Source organism: Trachymyrmex cornetzi, unplaced genomic scaffold, assembly GCF_001594075.2.
Source record: "Trachymyrmex cornetzi isolate Tcor2-1 unplaced genomic scaffold, Tcor1.1 scaffold47, whole genome shotgun sequence".
NCBI classification, from domain to species: Eukaryota; Metazoa; Arthropoda; class Insecta; order Hymenoptera; family Formicidae; genus Trachymyrmex; species Trachymyrmex cornetzi.
In genome coordinates, this window is record NW_017299509.1 from 742,267 (window position 1) to 759,517 (window position 17,251).

Here is a 17,251-nt window from a genome sequence, read left to right on the forward strand (position 1 = left end):
GAGAAAGATGATAGGAAGACGTCTGCATCATGTAACATTAGCGTGTATCATTTTGATCATAAGTACGCTCTGTAAATAGTTCCTTTCTATCCTTTCTATCTGTCTCTTTCAGATACATAATTAGAGCTCTTAGTATTTTAATTACGCAGTCTTTTGCATCAAATTTTAATTCAACTTGATTTTAATTCGCATTTGTGTATATAATTATACGATATTAAAAGAGTCCGACGTGAGATGTCATCGAATTGTAATCATCTAAAAAAATCTGTTATAATGTAATATATTTACGTTATTATAGTATCGTGAAAGCCTCAAGAATATTGTCATCGAATTGTAATCATCTAAAAAAATCTGTTATAATGTAATATATTTACGTTATTATAGTAGCAAAATTATTTGATGCAATGGAATGCACGTTCTGAATTGCCAATTTGTGATTACGACGAATTTATCTTGCGCTTCTGCGCGGAATTTCGGCCTACGGCTTCATCAAAGCGAGGAATGCCTGAGGGATTCTCAATTAGACCAATTCGACGATTCTTCATGCGTTATTATTCCTTCCTACGATCGTTTATGTGGAAGCTAATACGCGATGCCATAGGGACGTGGTTGCATGTAGTAAAATTTTACACAGATACCGATTAGATATAATCATGTAAGTGAAGAGATTGAATTGTTAAACTTTGTATGACGGTAGTTTTTTTAATCGCGCGCCTCCGACGTTCGTTGTAACGAGGATCGAATTGCAAATAAACGATGTCTCGTATTGGAAATATGCTACCTCAAGGGAAGCGTTTTCTTATTTCAATGCGTATGTATACGCGGCGAAATTCGCATTTTCACGAGAAAAAATGCAATTGGCGAACTGGATTTTCTTCCCATCATGATAAAATTCTTTAAGATTTTCTCATATAGATCTATTCTTACAAAATCCGGCATTAAGCAGTAATGCAAATGTTCTATTTTAATTAGCAAATAATGTTATTTATGACGATAGCAGTATTAGCAGAAAATGTGCGAGAGTGAGTTAAGTTTCTGCTGATATGACATTAATTATGTGGAAAAAGCAAGTGATACTATGTTATTTTTCACAGATTTGCGTTAAAATAAATATCAGTTTTTCAGGAGAATTATTAGAGAATATTAATCTCTCTCGTAACATAAAAAAATTAAATTTTATAAATACATTACATATATATAAAGGATTGATGATTTTTAATTGCTCGTCAATATTTTAAGGAACAGAACAAGGTTAACGCACGTACGTACATATATATTACTTGGTAATATTTCAGTACAATGTACTGAAAAAATAATTCTTCCTCTTACGTATTTTTTTAATCTTTCGCTCAAGCAATTTCGTTCTTTATATAAAAGAATTATTGAAATAAAAATTTAATTTATTATATATGTATTATATGAGAAGAATGCGAATTTCAGCCGCGCGATAAATACAAGCGAGCAACAAATCTCGAAATTAAAGAGGATTGTAGAAAATATATGTATTATATATATGTACACTTGAATAATTGTGATACTTGGAAATAAGTAGGACATTTTTGCTGTACATTGCATTTGGTTTCTCTTTATCTGTATTACATCGAAGACAAAACCCTCAATCGCATCTAGAAAAAAACTGTCTAATGATATATACCTATAAATAGAAAATATTTATTGAGCACTACGATCAAAGATAATTCTATCTGCAATTCTTTAGAGTCATCTCGATAAAAGTGTATGTATAAATAAGTTTATATATGTGTATATACATTTATTCGGTGCCTTCATTAGTGTTAACTTTTTTAGTAAAATTATAGTTAATGCTGAAATAAGTTTATGCATTCCTCTCTTCTTCCATTAACAGAACTTAAGGATAATTTGTTATAAGGTAAGTGATGTTAAAAGCTTTAATATTGTGGATAAATAACGTACGAGATATATTGTAGATGATTATTTGTATTTGTACACAATACTATATAACAAGGAAAATACTGAATGAGAAACAGATGCCTTATTTGGTGTATCACACGGGCGCAAGCCTAAAAATCATGTCGCAATAGAGCATCTCTCTCTCTCTCTTTCTCGCTGTTGACTATATAATTTAATACTCGTAAGGAGAAAAAAACTCTACATAGACTACATTAATGAAACATACATGTATCCTCTTTTTCCTCCCCGTCCTATTCGAAAACTGCTTTCACATATCGTTTAAACATATACATTACGAGTTACACAAATAATTGGAATATTACAGACTATTTTTAATTTATACAATACTTGAATTTTACTTGTAATGAGCACATTATACTCTGCGCATATAAGACACTTGCGTAAATAAAGAGTAATAATTCATGGAAGGAATCACGCGAGTTTACGGTTAATTAAGTAGTAAAAGTAGTACTGGCTCTTCGTCTTGTGCGAATTTCATATGATTTTTTAAATTCTTTTTTTGCAATATAAGTGATAGAAAAATATATAGATTATATATATTACGAAAGTTTTCTCCCAATAATATTATATCCATTTGATGCAGTAAAGGCATTCGTTGAAATTTTTACTTTCATAATAATCACTTGCGCGTTTGAATCTTTTTATTAAACAATATTCTCGCTCTCTCTTTTTCTCCTACTGTTTCTTTCTTCTTAAGAGCATCTTCAAAAGTTCTTTTACTTATACATATAAAATGTACATATCGAATGAATCAAAATATTCATAAGTAAAAACTGTCACAAGTATACTACGAGAAAGCTATTAATATTATTAATAGTACACAATTTTATTCCATAACGACGTAATATCAATATATTCAAATATTTTAAACTGAGTATGAAATAAAATGAGATACTGCAATCAACAAAAAAATGTTTTTACATTGTTACATAATAGAAACTTCGGTCCAAATATCTCACAATCATATAGATTTCAATATGCAACTATAGAAATCACAGAGGAAAACAAAAATAAATTTTTACATCTTTCATAATTACTAATATGTAATAATGAAGAACCTCGAGATCCCCAACACAAACACTACTCAAACCCTGAAAACAACTATAAACTATACGTAACAGTACGTGGAAGATTATCCGTAAAGTCTCATGTCGTATGCGTTTCAACTTAGTCGATATTAATACTAACGAAAATGCCTACAAAAGCTAAAGATCCTACATATCTGGAACACAATGTATCTATTAGTAGTGAGCAATATTTTGATCAGTAAACGAATTAAATTAATCCAGAATATAGCGGTTTGGTGTCGCGCACGACTGCGAAGTAAGAGAGAAAACAAAGTATCTAAATTCAACACTTTGGTGCATAAATATACATCCACCCACGTTAACAATTGCGTTTTTCCAGAATGAAATATTTCTGTTCTTATATTTTCTTCTCGTTCATAAATAGCCGCCTACGCAATAACTCTAGAATAAATATCTATCACAAAAGGCTGGTCTAATATAGTGGCTTTTATAGTTTATATAGCAATGTCCTCGCGCGCGTCGCAATGGCTATGTTCAGGAAAGGTGCAACACTTGTGCAATCGAGTAAATGTTTACTGAATACATGCTACAGAGAATGCGTTTAAATGTGTTTAACGCCATAATTTGTTAAGCAATTTCCTGGTACGTTCAACAAGCGTCACATTTCGCAAGTCAATTAAGCGGAACTTTAACAGCGGAACATTAACTTGACATTTCACAAATTTTAAACTAGATAATATTCATACATCATTTTAGTAAAAAAAAAAAAAAGAAATCTATAACAGATTTTCGTTTTCGCTTGAATACTGTATGTCCGAAAAATTGTCTGCAAGATAGACCTGTACAAGCGTTGCATTTCCAGGAGACGCCAAATGAGCGATGCGCGCTGTAATACTAGTTTTATAATAGGGCCTTAATCTAACTATTTACATTTTATATCGCTCGATGTTTCTACGTCGATTGAACGAGAGTCGCGTCAATAATAAATACGATGACGATGTAAGTGTTTCGCTATCGTTTCTTATGTTGTACTTATGCCGTGACTCGCTGATCCTTATGCAATAGTAATGAATACTCTGTTGTGCATTGGACTGTCGGGCGGATCAACGTCCACTATAGGTCACTTTTTTGACAGTGGGACTGATAAGTCCTTGCTCCTCATAATACTATGGCTCGTTAATGTACACGACTTGCAGAATTATCCTGATTTAAAGATTAGCCGCGTTCACGAATACTCACTGCAGAAACGCTACAAACATTAACTCTGCTTGCTCAACTTGCGTCTTCGTTTCAGACCGCGCTATCGACGTTTTCACTCGCATGTCGCTCGTGATTCGTGTAACGCAAGAGAGGATCGTTTATAGTTCCCATTTCTTCATCGTTATTGGCAGAGCTTATCACGACCTCTTCTGATAAAAATAAGAACATAACGTTATTTGCGATAATCAATCATGAAATACATTAATGTTAAACATAAAACCACGTTGTAACAAACTACGATTTTATGATGAAAATACTAATATTTTTACAATCTTTAACAATGTAAGAATTATTTACCGGGCAAGCATAATTGTAGTTGATCGTTGCTGGGATTAGTGCTGTCTCCGGTCCCACTATCTTTACTGTGCTGTGAGCTCGTGTCCAGGTACAGCTGCGTTTGCACTTCTGGTACGCTGGTTAGTATAACAGTCGTCGTTGGTTGTGTGACGACGTCCTGCGTGGAATTCAATTGCCGTCTGGTTTTGTAAATCACGAGCACCCAGACCACAGAAGTAATGACGGCGCAAATAACCACGGTTATTATTATTATGCCTAGTATCTCGGATTCGTTCAGCGTGGAAACCGGGGCTACATATCAAATAAATAATCTTTTGTCATCATTGGAACTTACGTGAGATGTTTTCGTGTGTGCGTGTGTAATTTTTTTTTTATAATAAGATAGCTTATTGTATTTATTAAGTGCGCATCAACTACAGTGGGGTTTGTTTCTACTTGCTCTTATTATTTTATTATTTGACATTTTCAAGAGTTCTTTAATTATTTATTAATTTAAAGAAAAGTCATAAAATGTTTAAATAAGGAGAAACTTAGCGTTATAAAATCCTTCTATCGTAATATTAATAATTAAAATTACCTGGCTTGACTGTGAGATGCGATTCGCCGACGACACTACCCAATGAATTACTCATCTCGCACTCGTAGGTACCCTCGTCACTGGCGATTGTACTAACGATGATCAAAAGTTGATTTTCCGCAGTGAAGAAATGTCGTTCCGTTGTTTGCAGCGAACTACCGTTCTTGCGCCACAATAACTTCGGACGTGGCGAACCGCTGGCCATGCATTCGAGCACGATCGAGCTACCTACCATTACTTCTTTATTCTCCATCGGTTTTACGAAGGACGGTGTTTCTAAAAAAAAAAAAAAACTCTTATAAGTATTATACATATAAAAATAATTTTTATATTTTCGAAAAGTGCTTTCGACTAGTTAAAAAAAAAATAGCATTACTTTTTAAAATAGTATCATTACTTAATATTGTAAGAGTAGCGTTTGCAACAATAACACCAGCCAGATTTTGCGCAGTGCACGAATAAACTCCACTATCGGCCATTTTCACGTTTATTATGAATAGTACGTCGTCTGTTGGCATCATATGCATTCGTCTTTCCCTCGCAGCTGGGAAATCGTTCCCACCGTCCTTCTGCCAAGCTATTTGCGGGGATGGTTGTCCCTCGGCAGAGCACTCCAGACGAGCGGTGCTTCCAGCAATTACTCGTATATCACGCGGAATTTTGGAGAACGATGGGAAAACTACGAAGAAAAATGTGTAAAGATTAAAATTTTTATCTAACAAAATGAGTCGTTAATTAATAAAATGTATATATTTCAGTAGCATAGTTAAAGGCAGTGAATATATTTAATTTACCCAACACGCTTAGTTTGGCTTTGGCAGAGTATGTAGTTCCATACGTGTTCGACACCATGCACTGATATTTTCCCGCTTTAGCATGGGTAATATTAGTAAGATATAAAGTGGACGTTGCCTCGGTTACTCCGCTCTCGGAGGAACTGAGCTGGGTTTGTAAATTCACGTCACTTAACTCCACATTGTCATGTTTCCAAGTGAAATGGAGCGGTGTATCAGCGGTACTAGTTGCACGACAAATTAGTTTCACATCGTCTCCTTTGATGCTCATTTGACTCGCAGGTTCTTCAATAATCCGCGGCTTTGGATATTTATCTATAAATAAACATAACAAAAAGAAAATTTAATTAAAGATGTAAAATTATACACAAATAATGTGCAAAATATAAATTATTCACAATTTTATTCAAATGTATAAAATTATTTATAATGATACTGACCACAAGTAAAATTTGCATAATGTAATTGAGTTAATGACATGCCCTGTAACCAATGCGGATAATCACAGTGCAGCTGAGCTTCACTATATGGATGTTCTCGCAACCACATGCTTAGCCATTGAAGTCCACAGTCGCAAACCAAGGCTCCTATGTGTAAATAAAGAAGATAATTTATACAAAAAGTAGCAAAAATAAATCACAATTATACTCTTATATATTTGATATATAATGTAAGATTTGAACTTACCGGTATTCATCTTAAGTTTGCTCAGACTAGACATTGAAAGGAACGCATTTTCTTGAATTGATGTAATATTGTTTCCGAGTAAATCAAGCTCATCAACGTGATTCAGACCAGTAAAAGCATTTTGATTTATGGATTTTATTTTATTGTGTGATAAGCGTAGTTTCACCAATTGTCCGAGCGGAGAGAATGCGCCGTTGATATCTTCTACCATGTATGATATCTGATTCGAATTGAGTTCCCTTTAAAACAAAGTAGCGTTTATAACATAGTAATACATAGCAAACATTAAAACATACAAATGTTAATAACATACAGAATACGAAGGTTTGTCGTATAATTAAATGCTCCATCCGACACGTATGCGATTTGATTATGATCCAGCTTAAGTTTCTCAAGCTTTGTGAGAGATTCGAACGAACCTCGTTCTATAGAAGTCAATTCATTATGTGACAAGTCTCTGGAAATAGATGAGTATCCAAAAGTTAATGAAAGAAAAGAGTAAATATTTATAATCATTCGTATCACATCATTTAATTGTAGTATTTGCAACAAAGAGACAATAATTTATTTCATGCAATTATGAAAACATTACTAACAGCTCTACTATCTTTTGGCTCATTTCCCATGCTTGAGGTTCAATCATTGAGATTTGATTGTGTGATAAAGTTAATTTTTTCAAATTCTCTAATCCGAACAAGCCTCCCTTCTTTATAGTAGTCAATGTATTAAAGTCGAGATGTAGTAATTCTAAATCTTTAAGCGGCCAGAAAGCTCCATCATCCAACTTATTAATTTTGTTTCTTTTTAGATATAATTCCTTCAGGCTCAATAAACTTTTCAGGCTTAATCCATGTATTTGTTGTAGATTATTTCTATTCACTTCCCTGTAATATTATCACAGACATTACAGATAATTGAAGATACTGTTTACTTACTATATTTCATATGTATAAATATCATAAAGATATATAATATATAAATATTATAAAGAGATTTTAAAAATATAGAAATTCTTACAATATTCGCAATTTTCCTAGATTTATGAAAATATCTTTCAGCTGTGTCAAATTGTTCTTGTTCAAGCGAAGTTCCTCCAATGAAGTAAGATTATCCAAACTTCCATTTTCGATAATTCTGATGTGATTTGCATTTAAATTCCTTCAAATTGAAAAAATATTAGACATGGAATTAACATATAATGTAATAAATTTGTAAGATTAAAATACATACAAATGCGTAAGTCGATTAGGAGCGAGAAAAGAACCCCTTTGAAGGACACTTATTTTATTCCCACTGAGATCCAGATATTGAAGCTGTTGTAGATTAAATAACGCTGTCCCATTTATACTATTAATTAAGTTGTGGGCTCTATAAAAAAATTACAATATTGATAATTATTGGTCCACTACATAAGTTCTATTAACGATTTAATAATAACTGCTTATGAAATTATATTAAAAAATCTTTTCCAATTTATACATGCCGAGTACTTACAGTGTAAGATGAGTAATATTCTTAACAAATACAAGGTCTGGCACTTGTGTTAAGCGATTTTTATTCACTCTGAGTTCCCGTAATTGTGTTACATCTGACAAGGCAATAGTAAAATTATCTCCGAGGAAGTTAGCACTTACATCTCTGAAATTAGACAAATATGTATATAAACATTTTTGTCTTTAAATATTAAATGTTGAGAAACGGATGTTATAATGCTTACAATTTTTTGAGTTCCGTTAAATGAAGCAATGAATCAAATTCCAAATTAGGAATATTATTACCCTTTAATTCTCTGAAAAATAAGAAACATAATATAAATAAATATATATGTATATATATATACAAGGTGTCCCGACTTTTTTTGCCAATCACTTTTGTGTAGATAGAGCGGATTAAACTGAGTCGAAAAGTCACTGATAATTTTTTCAGAATTTTTTATCAACTTTTTAGTACTGCATTTTCTTATTGACAATTATTTTTACTAACATGAGAAAATATGGTATTAAAAAATTCTGAAAAAATTCTCAGAACTTTATGAGAAGAAACTAAACAATTTTTATCTCTTGCTGTTTTTCTGTAAAGTTGATAGTATTTGAGTAAAAAATTATTGAAAACCACACAATATTCAGCGATGTTTAGTAATTAATATCTTGTCAACTATTGCGAAAATTTCAAAATGGTAGAGGACTTTTCGACTCAGTTTAATCCGCTCTATCTACACAAAAGTGATTGGCAAAAGAGGTCGGGACACCCTGTATATACATATACGCATGCATATGTATATACTTAAAGTACAAAGATGTATAAAAAAATTTATATAATAAGTGTTAACATGGAGTCCAATAGGTGAAAGAAGTTCATATAAGTTTATGTCTAAAAATTCTTTATTGAATTGTAAACGTTTAAAAATTCACAAGCAGAATTCTAATAATCCGTAGACGGAGCTGTTAACTCAGAAAAAAATGACGCTCAGTTATTGATTATATATCTTGACTTTCAACTGTCTCTAAACAGTATCTTTATGAGAAACTGACACAAATAGAGAACTAACTTTGAGTATATGATATTCAGTTCGACATTGAGTTCATTCTTTTAAAAGGAAAAAGTTTCGAACTCTTGCAACTATCGTAATAATTTATAAAATCCGTTTATACGAATCAAGATATATAATCAATAACTGAAAGTCATTTATTTCTGAGTCAGACTATGGCACACAAAAAATGTAAAGTAGTAAAACATAAACAGTAAGCTGAGTAGGCAAATCGGCCAGTCACAAGAGATGTAAGATAATAACATAAGTAACAGCAAAATCAAGATGTTGATATACTTACTTCTGACATCTTACTGTTTAAATTTTTGTGTCTTAATTTTGTCTAACAAATTATAAAAATAATTCTGTTTATAAATATTTGCAAATTAATGATTCTTTAATGAAGGATTTTCGAATTTAAATTCGTATGAACTTTTTTAATCTACTTAATCTCATTAACACCCAGTATAAATTTCGTTTCAATTTTAACGAACACCCTGTATATTATCTTAAAATGATATGAAATAATAGGTCTCTAGATTTCTTATAAGATATTATATAATAATATTTACGAACATTAATGTATAGTTTGATAAACTTAATTGCAGGCTATTTCAACATTATATAATGATACTGATAAATTATGTGCAACATAAATATAGATATATAAAAATTATTTCATAATTATTTCTGTACAAAGAATATATTCTGCTTAAGACCTTTCTTCTCATTAGACACTGCACCTTTCAGAGAAAGCAGAAATGTTGTAGTTATATAATTATATATCTTAATACCTTAAAAAGCATAGACATGAATTCTTAGATATGAATTCTTCTTTCCTTAGATCTTACTATCCTTGATTCGGAGCATTGAAGGACTTAACAGTCAGTCACCATCACACATAGCACCCTATATGGCTATAGAAACCTGGCCATGTATTTCTATAGAGCCAGTTTCATCAATCTGACCATTTAGTAAAGGGACAAGCAACCCACATGCAGCCATAACAACCAATATTACTCCCTCTCGATTTGACTCCCAAACAATATAGTATAATAACAGTTATCATCCAATAAATAATAAATTGCTGCATAATAGCCATTGCTTGTGAACTTTTATTTGAGACACAAACACATGTATTGTTAACCGACATCTCTATATAAATTATCATATTTTGTCATGAAATTACAACTTTATTAGAAATTGTTAAAATAAAAATGTTTTAAAAATTATTTTAAAATAAAAATTACATTCATACTTTAGTTTCCTTTTTAATATTGTTTCAATAATTCAATAATTAAATTAATTTTTCATTAGTATATGTATATTGTTATTTAACAAATTACAGGTAAGACAACAAACAGATTTCTTTAAACATTAAATTATCATTTTATATTATAATATTTATCATTAAATATTATTTCCCAATCCTTCAACTATCTTAAAAGCACAAAAATAAATTATAAAAATCACTGATAGCCATCGTAAAGTACGTGTATCAGTGATTATTTTATTTTTGTTATAATTCTTCTATCTTATCTTGTGTTAACTCATATAACACAAGTCAGATCTTATAATCAGTAAGGTCCTCTAATTCTTTCAACATGTATAACAAAGCATTATACATCTTCATCCTGAAAACGATGAATGGAAGGTACTCCGCGTACAAGATTCATCCCCTGTAAAACCTGACTGACATCGCAGGAGAAATCTAGACGCCGTTTGTCATATACAAAGCCAAAGTCGCTATTCTATCAACACCATCCTGCCACCGGCAGGTCACAGCGTTTACTCACAGGATCTCAGTCCACGGTGGCAGTCCGCTGGGCGCCTGAATCAGCTGCAGCTCATTACAGGCTACCAGGTTGCCGAGGCAAGAGCACTCGACTGGGCAGCGGTCCGTATTGTCGTTCGGCTTGGCGTAAATCGACGATACGCTCAGCGCGAGCCAACATGCGACCAGCAGGAACACGACGTTCCATTTCTGCTCGAGTCGTCGCGCGAGGCGATGGTGCTTCTCCGAACACCACGACATCGCGCACAATACACACGCACACGTACACGCACGCACACCACCGTGTATCCAGAGTCCGACTCTAGACGGTTGTGCGACAATGCTCACCGCTGCCGCGCCGCATCATCGCCGTGGCATCGTAGGACGAATTCGGCGAGCTCAGCGACCGAGCGAGTTACCATAACACCACCGAGGAGCTGATGTATCCGCGTCGTTGTCAATTCAAAACAAACTCCTCGGCTTCACCCTCAGAAACGTTGTGACCTACGCACCATGATGACGCCTACGGAGTACGGAACGACCAGAAACGACTCCAATTGCACGCGCTAACGCCGCGCCATCTCGTGAATCTCCTGAAATGGTGGCCGACGCGATCTTTACGGCTTCCACACGTAAAACGAGGATACTTGTCACGTAAAAAAAATACACGGTGTAGCCAATCAATTTACTGTTCTTACGGAAAACGGGTAAGTTGATTCCCCGAGATTTCGGAACCGTGAAAATCGACAAAATATAGGATCTCGAAAATCGACAAAATATAAGGAGAATATATTATAGTTGAGACATTATTGAAAATGTTTCAAGAATTCCTTTAATTTTCGAGAATTGCAATTCGGATTTCGCACTGCGGAAATATAAATTCTTCAAAGTCAACGAAATATACTTGACACTTGTCTTGTGCTCCACTAGCTTTACTCCATTCTATGATCGGAGCCTAAGGAAATGTAGCGTTGAAAACAGGTTGTATTGGTCTTCGAGCTGTTTCTTCGGTTTCTTCTTATTGTGCAATTTAATCTATGTCAGTGCCATAACCGGTACCCGGTTCTGTGCATTGAATATATCGACGTCGAGGAACTGGAGAAGTTCAAGGCAGCGAAACGTTTCAAGCGTAGCTTGTCTCTGCATTAATTGCCAGATAATACGTACATGGTATATGCTTATTGCATATCTTACTCCGTAATATCCGAAATCTTCCCCGAAAGACGGTTGAAATGGAGGATAAGCTGTTGCAGATGCTCCAAGATGTTGGGTGAGTAGTTGGATTACTTCACGAAGGATTTATCTGGAGTTGAAAAGAATTGAAGACTTATATACTAATATTTAGGTTAAATCATTTTTATTACTATAATGTAGTCGCACCTTTTATATTTTTTTACCAAAAGAATGAGTTTTCAATGATGTTACAGATACACTGGGCCAATGCTTGATGCCAATAAGTTGTCGAACGCATTAAAACTTGGCGCAAAATCACCGGATTATACTAGTCTCGTAAGCTGGTTTGCCGAGCAACTGGCGACATTTATAGATGTAGATGAAACCGTTCATGCTACAACAAGCTCGGACGACGCTAGTTCCTTTCTCTTAGAGTTAAGCTTCTTTCTTAAAGAAATAGGATGTATAAATGAGAAACTGATGACTGGACATATGAATCAAAGACTAGCTAATGAATCTGAAAGAGCTATTCTAATAGAATTTTTAACAACAGAGCTTATGGCTTGTAAATTATTGGAGGTGAAATGTCCTAAAGAAGAAAAGCAAATAGAAGTCACCATTGTAAGTAGTTTTAAATGTAATATTTTAATTGTGTTTTTTTATATTGACATTGCAAAAGATTTTAATAAAATATATTGATTTAATGATATACTTTATGTTTTGTACAGGATGAAAGTGATACTGCTAGAACTTTGAAAAATATGCTAGTTGTACTGAAGTTTCAAAAGCCACCAGACAATATTTCGCCTGACTTAATGTTTTCACGGCTAGAAACTAAATTATCAGAAATTCTAAAGACTGTACCACCTAATCATCTAGATAAACCACTTATAGATGTCGAGCTGTCTGCTAAACAGTGGGAGAAACTAGGTCAGCTACAAGAAGAAATGCACAAGGAATATATAGTTCGACGTGAGATGTTGCTCAAACGTCTTGACGTTACAGTTCAATCATTTTTGGTAAAAACAAATGCTTTAAAAATACTTGTTTATGCACACAGACCAATATATTTGATGATCACTTCATTAAAAATTATGCAATTTTACTTATAGTGGTCTGATAGAATAAAGTCACAGGAGACTGAAGTAAACAATAGATACGATGAGAGAAGAAAGACTCTGAAAAATGAACCAAAAGTGACACTGGCCGATTTACTAGCAGCTAGAGACGATCTAGCAATAATTGAGAAAACAAGTAACGCGAGTGTTCGCAAGAACACACGAAGTAAAATCAACAGCGTTATTATTGGAGCAGTTCCGGACAGAGGTGGTAGACCATACGAACAAGAGCCACCTCCACCAGAGATGCCACCATGGCAGAAGGATAGAGTTCAAGGACCACCGTCATTCCAGTAAGTTAATAAAATAATATATTTTCTAAAATTTTTAGAGTGTATCTCACTCTGAAGAGTAAAATCTCTCATTCTTAAAGATTCAAAATTGAGCCATTTTTTTCAAGATTGGCTCAATTTTCACTTCTTAGAGTGAGGTTTAGCTCCAAAAAAATTAGAGAATAAAAGGACTGGAATTATAATCAAGAGAGGTAATGAAATGATAGTATATGTGCATATATGTATATATTTCTTTTTTTTTTTTTCAGGGGCGGAAGAGGAGGAAGTGGGGGTGGACGCGGTGGCGGTGGTGGAGACAGAGGACGCGGAGGTGGAGATAGAGGACGCGGAGGTGGTAGAGGTGGTGGAGGCGGTAGAGGTGGAGGCGAAGGAGGTGGCGGTGGTGGTGGTGGTGGTGGCGGCTATCGAGATCATAAAGACGCTAGTAGTAACTTTGGCCAGAACTTGAATTATCAGCAGCAATCTCAATATTCTGGACATGGACATAGAGAATGTTATCCGGATCATAGAGATGGAGGAGGATATCAGAGAGGCGGTGGTAGCGGTGGTGGAGGTGGATCTTATCGTGGAGATTCCGGCACGAGCTACAATCAAAGTTACGGTCAGAATCAGAATTATCAACAGCCGCAATATTCCGGTCAGAGAGACTCGTATGGAGGTGACAATCGAGGCGGTGGGAACTACTATCAGGATAGAAGGGAAAGCGGAGGAGGAAGGGGAGGAGGCAGAGTTCAAGGTGGATGGAATCAAGGTGCCAATAATTCTGGTTCGAATAGTTATCAACGTGGCGGCTACAGTAGGGGCAGAGATAAATACTGAAGATGTCACTTTGCTTATATTTTTAATAACGATAGCAGAAGTTTCTCACGAAAAGATAAAGTTATGATATTAAAATAATTATAGTAATTATGTTCATCACTTACGCTTATATTATACTCACGCACATAAATTTGGTCTCAAAATAATGTTTGAGTTCAGAATATTTATAATAATGTTGTTGAATCATGTTATTTTTAAATTTCAGCTAGCTAACTCAAAATTATAATATTGCACATTAAGATAGAATTATTATATTATTTATTTCTTTCTCTTTATATAGAACGCTACTTTTGTATTGACAGTTTTTAATTTCACCATTCGATTTAGACATATGTAAATATAATTACTGTTTCCTAGATCGAAAGTACAGTAACTATGTAAATACATACTATAGTTGTTTGTTTATCAAAAGTAGCGGATTGAAATTAATTTATAACGCGAAGTATGAAGACTGTAAATTAAATCATTTGAATTTTGTATTGAATCGCACATCATATGTATCAAAATGTATGAAATAAATAATATTAGATGTGTATGTACTTGCAAGCATAATACATACAAAATTTCCAATATACGAAAAATATTTCTGTACATGAATTATACATAATAATATCCTTTTTAATATTCCTTTTAATATTTCTTTATTTCTTAAACAAATTACATAAATTTAATGAAAAGTAATTTTGTATCCTCATACTTGAAAACATAGTTACATTCGTCCCAGTAATTTTTGAAATCTTACCTTCAAAATCTGGTAACTTTAAAAATACCGTTTGAAGAGATGATTCTTTCACGATGGCGCCAAGTCATAGGGTCTGTTCTTTAACCTAAAATTCTTGCACGGTTTACCTTTTCTCTTTCTCTCCAACGTGGAGAGAAAAGGAAGAAAGATGAACTGTGCAAAAAGTTCTGCTAAAAAGAACAGGCTTATGATAATATAGCGTAATATTATTGGTTAGTTTGTATACATACAGAATAAAGGTTCATCAAAACTTTTCGGAGTTGAACAATTATTACTTCGCATAGTATTAAATTAACATGGTCACACGATTGCACATTAATGAAAAAGATTTAGTTGATCGAGACGAGTCCGAGTTACATTTTATGCCATGTAAAATTCAAGGAGACGAAGCTGCGAATGTTTCCTCCTTTTTCAAGCCTTACATTCGTAAGCTAGATGAAGAATGTGAGTGAATGAAAGTTGAAAAGAGAATTTCCTCAGTATCGCATACATATAATTGTACAATGTTAAAAACAAATAAATCTATAGAACTAGACGTAAAATTTTATTACATTTTTTTTATGTGTCATTCTGTGTTGAACTTTCATAATTTACATGACACGTTAAATGAATGTAATAATTGAAGTAACAAACGAGAATCAAAAGAGAATTTAAGGTTTATGATATTAATTTATCTTTTGATTATTTAAAGATTATGATTGTTCCTTTCGTGGCTACCCGCTTCAAGGGAAAAAAATAACTGTACCTGCTGGATTCAGAGGCATGATGTTTATGGAGAATAAAAAGACAGAAATAGAAAATAAGGACAGGAATTTGTATTGCACAGGAACTTTTTCACAGTTAATGTATTGGAATTATGATAAAATACCATCTAAGAATGATGCTTTTGTGGCAGCATTAGATTGGGTCGACATAGCTAAAGTGGTTAGTTTTTTTTTACATTTGTAAGTTATAACATGTTAGTTGTTACCAATGTATTGTTCTAATAAATTTTTCTAATAATTTTTAGTTACACTCACCAGAAACATAGATGGTACCAGAAGCAGATTATTTTAATAAGATATAAAATAAATATATGTTCTTGTCGGATGTTACATTTTTATACTTTGATAGGAAAACAAAATAATAAAAGCACGTTTTGTATAACAGATTTATTTTTACGGCATCATACTTGAGTGGTTATGCCACAAATAATGACCTGCATATATTCTATGATTAAGATGTGTAAAGAAATAGTGACAGATAGTGGTAGTATTGTTATAGCCTAATTAGCAATGACATTCGAAGAATTTCCTATTTAGATATTTGTGGACTTCATTGTTTCGTTTAATGTAATAATACAATTATATAAATGCATTCTGCTACCTTTTCTTAAGTGTGTAAATCTGTTTTATGGAAGATTATATATATATATATATTTTATATGGCTTCATATTTAATTTTATATTAAATGCATTTATATAGTGTCGTCAAAATAGCTTATGACATCTATAATAAGTTAAGGATGTATCTGAGCATCCATACATGCTATCTTAGTTATACAAATGTGAGATTTACAAAATACATTTTTCAGTACGCAATATGTGCATTGAATTATTTAGGCCAAAGAATCTGATCGATTTGCGATAGCGTGTATTGTGTGCACGATGCTTACGTAATCGATATTTAAACATACGATAAAATGAAAAACATTTTCATCTTGTGTGTTATGTAGAGTTAGTGATAATGATTGAAAGTATCTTACATTCGTTTACAATCTCACGTTAATAGATATACGAAATAAATAATTTATTACAGTCTCAATTTGAATTATCTTTGGCGTTATCTATACTGAGGTAAGAGACTTCCACAATTAAACAAAAAATTCTAGATGTATATATATGGAATTATAAAAATTCTTACACGTTCGTTCGTTTCCTATATCCTAAATTATTAAAGCCTCGATAACGAAATAATAAATATAATAAAATATTTCTGACTTTCCTCGACGCTTTACTATAGACATCACTAGTAAAATAACTTTTCATAGGTTCTAGAGGACCTATTTACAGTAACATTACAGATTTCTAAGGAACTACGCTAGAAAATAGGTACGCTGCATGTCACTTTGTTTCATTCATGCAAAAGCTCTCTAATGTTTACTCGTAAAGTTGAGGAAGTACGTTGTCCTATAGAGGGACGTTAGTCTTGTCATTTTTCATATATTTAGCTA

The 17,251-nt window shown here is 33.1% G+C and overlaps 3 protein-coding genes across 5 annotated transcripts; 2 read left to right on the plus strand and 1 right to left on the minus strand.

The window, feature by feature from the left end:
• Positions 1-2,895: 2,895 nt before the first annotated feature.
• LOC108765114 (leucine-rich repeats and immunoglobulin-like domains protein 3) lies at positions 2,896-11,815 on the minus strand. 3 transcript variants are annotated; one of them, XM_018513675.1, is made up of 15 exons: positions 11,700-11,815; positions 10,917-11,398; positions 8,311-8,382; positions 8,088-8,231; positions 7,824-7,961; positions 7,611-7,751; positions 7,190-7,477; positions 6,907-7,050; positions 6,594-6,832; positions 6,347-6,493; positions 5,907-6,221; positions 5,489-5,791; positions 5,113-5,388; positions 4,536-4,826; positions 4,269-4,387 (listed from the first exon to the last, which is right to left on the minus strand). In XM_018513675.1, exons 2-15 carry the CDS (start codon positions 11,153-11,155, stop codon positions 4,269-4,271), a joined length of 2,856 nt encoding a protein of 951 aa, XP_018369177.1. In that variant the 5' UTR covers positions 11,156-11,398; positions 11,700-11,815. The 3 variants fall into 3 exon arrangements, with proteins under 3 accessions (XP_018369178.1, XP_018369177.1, XP_018369179.1); XM_018513676.1 differs by lacking the exon at positions 11,700-11,815 and having other exon boundaries at positions 2,896-4,387; positions 10,917-11,155; XM_018513677.1 differs by having other exon boundaries at positions 5,510-5,791; positions 10,917-11,814.
• Position 11,816: 1 nt separating this feature from the next.
• On the plus strand, positions 11,817-14,417 carry LOC108765115 (protein FAM98B). Its single transcript, XM_018513678.1, has 5 exons — positions 11,817-12,164; positions 12,322-12,688; positions 12,796-13,086; positions 13,180-13,478; positions 13,727-14,417. The coding sequence occupies exons 1-5, from the start codon at positions 12,127-12,129 to the stop codon at positions 14,295-14,297; spliced, it is 1,566 nt and encodes a 521-aa protein (XP_018369180.1). The 5' UTR covers positions 11,817-12,126; the 3' UTR covers positions 14,298-14,417.
• An 826-nt stretch (positions 14,418-15,243) lies between these two features.
• LOC108765044 (ribonuclease H2 subunit C) lies at positions 15,244-16,128 on the plus strand. The gene is made up of 3 exons (XM_018513536.1): positions 15,244-15,483; positions 15,731-15,963; positions 16,049-16,128. Exons 1-3 carry the CDS (start codon positions 15,336-15,338, stop codon positions 16,067-16,069), a joined length of 402 nt encoding a protein of 133 aa, XP_018369038.1. The 5' UTR covers positions 15,244-15,335; the 3' UTR covers positions 16,070-16,128.
• Positions 16,129-17,251: the final 1,123 nt, after the last annotated feature.